Raw genomic sequence first — 7,761 nt, forward strand, 5'->3', positions numbered from 1 at the left:
AAGGAGAATTTTGCAAGATATGTTATTCTTGGTTGGCAATTTTTTTCTTTCAAGGTTTTATGTATGTCATCCCATTGCCCTTCCTGCCTGCATGGTTTTTGCCAAGTAATCAGAGCTTAGTCTTGTTGTTTCCCCTCTGTATGTGACTTTTTGTTTTTCTTGAGCTGCTCTCAGGATTCTTTGTCTTTGGTTTTATCGAGTGTGATGATGATATGCCTTGGTGATTTTTTAGGGGGGGTCTATCCTATAAGGAGTTCGTTGAGCTTCTTGGATGGTCACTTCTTCATCTTTCATGATATTAGGGAAGTTTCCCATCAGCAATTCTTCAATGATCCTCTCTGTGTTTTCCATTTTCTCCTCCTGTTCTGGAACTCCAATTACTCACAAATTTTTGCTTTTGGTTGTATCCCACGTCATTCTCATGATTTCTTCATTTTTCTTTGTTCTTTTTTCTGATTTTTCCTCAGAGTGGTATCTAAGTATTTGTCTTCAATTTCCCTGATCCTGTCTTCCACTGTTTCAAACCTGTTCCTTAGACCTTCTATAACACTGTCCATTTCTGAAATCTTGTTGTTTATCTTTTGGATGTCTAACTGGTGCTTTTTTATGATTTCTAGTTGTGAATTTATTTTGGTATTTTGTTCCTGTATTATTTTCCTGAATTCCTCCATTGTTTTGTCTGACTTTCCATTCATTTATCTGCCTTTTCCATAAATTTATCTTTTTTTCCCCATTTTTGTCCACTTTTTGCTTCAACTCTTGGGTAGCTCTGAATATTAGAGATTTGAATTTCCTGTCAGGTAGTTCCAGTGCCTTTTCTTCTACTGGGAAGTCATCTGATGTTTTATTCTGGATGCCTACTGGAACCATCCTGTCCTGTTTTTGTATGTTTCGATATTGTCTGCTGTTTTCAGGACATTCAGTAATCATTTTATTCACTTATTTGTTGTAGATTTGTTTGTTTTGTCCTGCTTTTTTGTTTTATTTGATTACGTCTGAGAAGACAGGCTGTGTGTTCTTTGGTGTTTGCTTGTCTGTGGGCACAATACTTTTCACCTCCTTGTCCAATGGGCAGGGCCAGTGGCTCATCTACGGTGCAGCAGGGTAGGTCCCACTGAAGGGGGGGTTGGGGTGGGTTGTTTGTGGCACATACTGGAGCTGACAGCGTGGGCCAAGGGCCAATGCAGGGCAGGTTTTGGTAGGCCATTCCTGTGTTGTTCAGGGTTGTGATGTTCAGCACATGGTGCTGGAGGCAGGAGGGAAGGGGAGATTGTGATGCGTGGAGCTAAGTCGAGTATGAGAATTAAGAGAGAGAAACAGGAGCCACAAAAAAAAGTGCTGAGGGAGTCTGCCATTGGAGTGGAGAGATGAGAAACCAAGAAATGAAGAGAAACAAAAAGGAAAAAAGAAAAAGAGAAAAATAAATAAATAAGAATTAAAAAAGGTATGCCCCCAGGGATCCCACTGTGGTCCAGGGAAGTATCTCCCAGGCATCCGTGCACAGCCTGGCTAGAAGGGGCAGATATGTCATACAGCACCAAGTATTCAGGGGACAGAAAAAGAAGGTAAGTAGAGAGAGACAAGAAACAGAGAAATGAAGAAAAACAAAAAGACAAAAAAAGAAAGAGAAAACAAACAAAAAATATCCCAGGAATCCCACCAATGTGGCGGCTCAGACCGAGGAAGCAGCTCCCCAGCTGAGCATTGCTTCACAGAGAACAGAGTGAGGACAGATAGGAGTGGAGGTTCCCTATCTGCTACTGCAGCATAAATCCGCCATCTTGGACTCCTATCAGGTTCTTATTCCATTCAGTGCTTGGTTGAGTTTTTTATCTCTTCATTTGATACTTAGGGTTCCAGGATTGAGGTTTATCTCTGTTTTACTTAGTTTTTTGGGTCTTTGCTATGGAGGGATGGCATGGTGCTTCTGTCTATAGTGCCATGTTGGCTCTGCCCTTGTAGCTGCTTTTGAGGGAGTGGAACATATTTGTTTCTTGCGTAATTCTGCAAAATAAGATGGACATAAAACTTACAGACAAGGCTATGTTCAGAAACTGACCAGGAAACCACAATTCTAGGAAATTTCAGAGCTACCTTTAGTCTCAACCTTCTTGAAAAATCAGTTACTTTGTATCTTTATCAAACCTTTGTTCAGAGATTTTTCTCATGATTCTCATGTTTTCATAAAATACTAGAGAACGGCTCTAATTGTGGGTGAAGAAGGAGCTACCTAAATACTGACATGTGGGGGCTGACACCAGGCCCCATTTGTCCTAAAATACCTCTTTCATTGCCTGCTGAAGATGACCTGCAATTCCCAGTTTCCGAGACATTTCTCTGGGTGAAGACTTAGTCTCCAAAAGGTTCCCACAAGAGGTTCCCACTAAAACATGTCGGTAGAAAAGAGAAAGCATCAGGCCTAGCCCTCTCTCCTCGACCTTATTAATAATCAGCACACATCAGTGCATTTGGTTTTTGCTTTTGTTTGGTTTGGCTTCATTTTAGTTCTGTGTGTAATTCATTGGAATGACTAGCTGTCATCTTAGAAATGGGAAGAAAACACACACACACACAAAAAAAAAATTGATAAGATTTGACCTCTACTGCCTCCTTCTGCCACTCCTAGTTCTGCTTGTGTGCTGTTCGGTGCAGACCTGCTACCTCTTTTGTGAAGCAGCAGTTGAAGAGATTCTGGCGCTTGCCATGGCCAATGAAAAATCCCAGGAAGGAGTCAAGACTGAGAACAACAACCATATTAATTTGCAGGTAGTGGGGCAGGATGGTTCTGAGGTGCAGTTTAAGATTAAGAAACATATACCATTTAGTAAACAAATGAAAGCCTATTGTGAACAACAGGGTTTGCCAATGATGCAGATCAGATTCCCATTTGATGGGCAGCCAATGAATGAAACAGACATACCTGCACAGTTGGACATGGGGGATAAAGATAAAATTGATGTGTTTCGGCAGCAGACAAGAGGCGTCTTCTAAAAAGGGAGCCTGCTACTTTACTCCAGAGTTCTGTTCCTAGAGACCAAGAATACGTTCTGAATTAGAAAACCGCAGTTTGGTTTCACCACATCCTGACTACTACAGTGTTGTTTTCTCTGTGCTTTCACTTTCCCCTTCCCCAATACTTTATTGTACATGAAGTAACTGGTGTATGTACACAAGTATATTGCATTTTTTTTTTTTTTTTTAGCTAAATGGCCAATGGTATGTTTTGATTGACATCAAGTGGAGATAGGATGGGAAAAAATACTGGTTTTGTGAAAATACCCCCTTTCTCCATTAATGGCATGCTCATTCAGCTCTTATCTTTGTATTTCAGTATTTTGCTCTCAACTGTTTAACAACAACAAAAACATAAAAAATCCTTGCATACCTTGTTTGATTGGAGAATTTTAATGTTTTTTCATTTATCATTGTAAAACCAAGGACAATTTTATAACTTCTTTGTACGTAGCTGTTACATGTATGTAGGGTAATCTCTCTTTGGGTAGGGAAAAATTACTCTAAAAGAAATGAATCTTAGATAGTTTTCTCTTCAAGTCAAGCATCTTGTTGTTTAAATAAACTTCTTGTTTAAAAAAAAAAAAACTGATAAGATTTAGTTCTTCTACGTCTTAGAAATTTGTTTCCCTTCTCCTTAGGACAGCACTGATACTGAAAACACAATACTGAAGCAAGAAGGATGTGGCGCCCACGGAACAGAGCCTTACATCTGTCCAGGTAAAGAAGCAGATGAGGAGGCAGTTGCTGGGGAGAAAACCTAGAAGGCAACTGAAATAAGCACTCCAATAATTTGGGAAAAAGAATCAGAAGAGAGAAAGCACAAACTCCAGACTGCATCATGGGACCTCAAACAAGATGCTAACTTGGCTTCTTCGTGTTGTTGCTGAAATGGCTTTCACGTGCCACCAACTTTATGCTGAATCCTTATGAACTCTTTAGTAGACTGGGTGTCAAGTAATTGTGGGAACTATGAACCTTATCATCTATTCTGAGGATAGCATGCTTTTCATTGGTCCCAAGGTACAATGGCCCAGGCATTTGAAAAATAAATGTTTAAATTTATAATTTAGGCTGCAACCATACCTTTGTAATTTCTACCAAAATTACAGCTATCTTTAAAACAACTCTCCCTATCTCTACTTTTACTCAAAAGTGTTGATCAGTCTTGCAAAAATAGGGCAGAGGTGTGCTGTATACAATGACCCTGAATTCAAATGTTGAGTTTGATTTATAAGGCTGTAAACTGGATTGCTGGAACTCTCCGAAGCCCCAAGGTGTCTCTGGGGTGGATTTACACTGCTGTGTAGGACTTTCAAGGCAGGAACTGTGTGGAGGCAGAAGCAGGGTGTTGCCATCCAGAGCCTGTTATCTCGCTTCGCCTCCTTGCTAGATACAGTGCTAATCTGTTGACCATGGCGTGGCTCATGTGTCATTTCAAGGGGTTGCTTTTTCCTGAAAGGGAGGGACAATCCTTTTTCCCGGGCACAAGTTATAAATCTTGGTTTTACTCATCACATTTTGCAATTTTCTTTGATTCTTTGTACAAAGGAATTTTACAGCCATCTGAGTTAAATACATATAAAAAGGAAAAAAGAAATGTCTAACACTATGACTCCTAAGAGATAAGGAGTATCTATTTAACTCACAATTTTGCCTCTTTCAAATAAACATAGTCACAACTTTATCTTAACTAGTTGGAGAAAAGTCACTAAATAAATGCAACAAACTTGAAATGCCTTACCACAACCATTTTATTTCAGGGTTTATAAAGGAACTTTAGATGTTTCTGATGGTCTGTTGATTCTGCATTTATAAATCAAACCCCAAGGACAACTACAGTAAATTCATTCTGGGAGAAAAAGCTAGAAATCCCAATAACACATTTGTGGTTAAAAAGCATCTGTTAAATTTGATAATTTCAAAAGGGAGAATACAATTGATACATGGAAGCTTCTCAAGTCTAGTGAACATATACATCATTTAAAATAGCATCCAATTGTAATAATCTGATCCTAATTCTGCCTTGCCATGTAGCCAGGAACATGTTGGTCTAGTTTAACTGAGCAGGGAAAAGGAAACAGAAATAGAAGATCAGGGCCTCACCTAACTTCCAAAATGCTGACCCTCATGTTTTTTCTCTAAGTCTGTACATAAGAAGTGCTGGTTTTAAAAGCGATGATTAAAAAATAAATGGCACTGTGATATCTTCCCCTTGCCTGAGGCGTTTGAATGCACTTGTATATAAGAGAACAAAGTAAGAACAGACTACATGTGAAGAAATATTATCTGCGGTTATGTCAACCATGAAACTACTATTGACTATGTTTCCTGACTGGTTAGGGGTCATGCCTTGAATGTGTTACACTGGTGTATACTGTTATTTTGCAGTCATCCCTGCATGACTGAATGAAGACTTTCTTTGAGAGACTGAGTCCAAGCAGTGTATCAGTCATGACTTTCAGACGTGGAAGGTGAAGCGTGCAGCATTCTGGCACCATGAGACGGGTTGGATGGCTTCTACAGAGTTGAAAAGCCATTGTCATTGAGACGATTCTTACAGCAACGCTACAGGACAGCGCAGAACTGCCCATAGGATTTCCAAGGAGTGCCTTGTGGATTTGAACTGCCAACCTTTTGGTTAGCAGCCTTAGCTTTTAACCACTACACCAGCTGTGTTTCCTCTACAGAGCAGTGATGACAAAAACTGAGATTACGTGCCTCGGCATGTATTCTCTGCCCTTCCACGATTCCATCTTAAGTCACGCATTCACTCCGTGTAATTCTGGACTCACCATGTTTTACATTTCCAGAGAGATGCGTGAAGTGAAAATTCAGAGCTCCCTTTTGCCCAGGGCTGATAATGTGGCTCCAAAGGAAAGGTAATTTATAACTTGACCCTGAAAACAGCATCGAGGGCAATCAAGGAAGGTTAATTTAATATGACGCATATCCAATCCCTTCTTAAGGGATTTTTTTATTTCCAGTCTTTAAAACCCTGTAGTTGAGTTTGTTATGTAAGGTTACAATGTTATGCCTCTTTCAGTTTTATTAAGACTGTCCCCTTCAAGCACCAAGGAAGGCTCATTAATTCTCAAATTCCAGGATAGAAGGAACAAGTCTATTTTTCAATCTGTTATTATTTTTTATTTCAGACTTAAATAGTCTTAATTTTAAGCTCATATTTTTGTTCTAAGCCATTCTCCTGGAAGCCCCCTACTCCACCAAGAGCTGAGTAAACGTTGGTTCCTCTCTGGCTCTGCATAAACACAGAACCCTGAACCAATGAAGGCTTAGTCAGATCAGTTCAATGCATACAAAACACAAAATACATATAACTCAGCTTTCTTAAAAGATGTTACACCCATTGCTAATAAGAAGGGGTTGCTGATAATGCAACAGCAAAGAAATAGAAAGTAAAAGGCAAGGAGAGAAGAAGGAGGAACTTGGAAAATTCAATGGGAGAAGAGCAAGAATACAGATATGGAGAGTGTGGCAAGCAAGATCAGGTGTGCATTAGAGAAAGAAAGGTGTAGGGAGTCAAAACAAAACAAACAAGCAAACAAAAGGAAGTGGGGAGATGGAGGACTAAGCTTTGTTGTTAAGAGTCATGAATGATAGATGAGAAAAAAGAGAGACACATTGTCAGCGCTTCTTCCCTGAAGGGCTGAGCGTGTTTCACAGAGCATTAAGCTGCCCTATCTCAGCTGAGATTTCAGACAGGTTTGTATTCAGAGCCTATCATGAGCTTCATGGATAAAGACAATTAGAACCTTTGTCATGGCAGATCTAGCTCTAAGCTTCCACTAGAGTTTTAGTAAGGAGGATGTGTATCTGTGCTTGTGTGTGTGTGTGTGTGTCCACGTTTTCTTAATTATTTGAAGGGCCGTACAGTAGAATGGGAGCCATCAGATTCTCCCACAAAATTTCCTCCAATGATAAATTTGGTATTCTGGGTTTGGATTGCAGTAGCTAATGCCGACTGAGTCCTATGAGTCAGGTCCTATGCTTTCCTCTTCACAAAGCTGATCTTGCTTAGCTCTTATACCCTAATATGTACGATTTCATAGATCTCCATTTTATAGATCAGGGAACTGAGGCTCACAGTTCCCAGATACTAAGCATTGGAGCCTTGGATTTTTTAATCTTTAAATGTGAACTCCATACAGAACTTTTGACTGATTTCTGTCTTAGCTCTAGTACAGCGTTATGAATGAAGGCATAGTCAACAAATATTTGAAAATTTTGACGTCAAATTGGCCATCTGTTCATTATTAGAAAGAAGTTTTGTATTCCTTTTTATTACTCAGTGACTATGTCTCTACTGACACATTAACATCTTAATAACACCAGTGGCTTTCCTGACCCTTTCAGAGCAGAGTGTGTACTATCTCTTAGAAGTCACTGGAGAATATTAAAAAGCACAGTGGCATCTCTAACAAGGGCCCCTGTATAAAAGGGCAAATTGGGCTCCATACTTACAGGCGTAGTTCATTGAATTCCTCCTTTTTACAACATTTCTAATGTAATCATCTAAGGACAATTGAAAATTCAACTCCATTCTTCATTGTAAAACTGTCTCTTTTCTCACTCTGTACTTTATGAAGCTTGGCTGGACATAGTGCTCCCATTGAATACAAGGGAGGATTAATGCTGGGATCATTCTAAAGGGTGCAGAGAAGATTAAAAGCTGACCACACATTCAATAAGCAGGAAGAATCTGACTCACAATCGGAGATGTCTGCATAT

At 39.6% G+C, this 7,761-nt stretch overlaps 1 protein-coding gene across 2 annotated transcripts; it reads left to right on the forward strand.

Moving 5' to 3' along the window:
• The first annotated feature begins 2,703 nt into the window (after positions 1-2,703).
• On the forward strand, positions 2,704-2,991 carry LOC126077860 (small ubiquitin-related modifier 2-like). 2 transcript variants are annotated; one of them, XM_049887584.1, is made up of 2 exons: positions 2,704-2,857; positions 2,915-2,991. In XM_049887584.1, exons 1-2 carry the CDS (start codon positions 2,704-2,706, stop codon positions 2,989-2,991), a joined length of 231 nt encoding a protein of 76 aa, XP_049743541.1. The 2 variants fall into 2 exon arrangements, with proteins under 2 accessions (XP_049743541.1, XP_049743540.1); XM_049887583.1 differs by having other exon boundaries at positions 2,704-2,991.
• Positions 2,992-7,761: the final 4,770 nt, after the last annotated feature.

Source organism: Elephas maximus, chromosome 6, assembly GCF_024166365.1.
Source record: "Elephas maximus indicus isolate mEleMax1 chromosome 6, mEleMax1 primary haplotype, whole genome shotgun sequence".
Taxonomy (NCBI): Eukaryota; Metazoa; Chordata; class Mammalia; order Proboscidea; family Elephantidae; genus Elephas; species Elephas maximus.

Excerpts from the sequence above, each read along its gene's own strand:
- LOC126077860 (XM_049887583.1), top strand. The coding sequence starts at position 2,704 with ATGGCCAATGAAAAATCCCAGGAAGGAGTCAAGACTGAGAACAACAAC.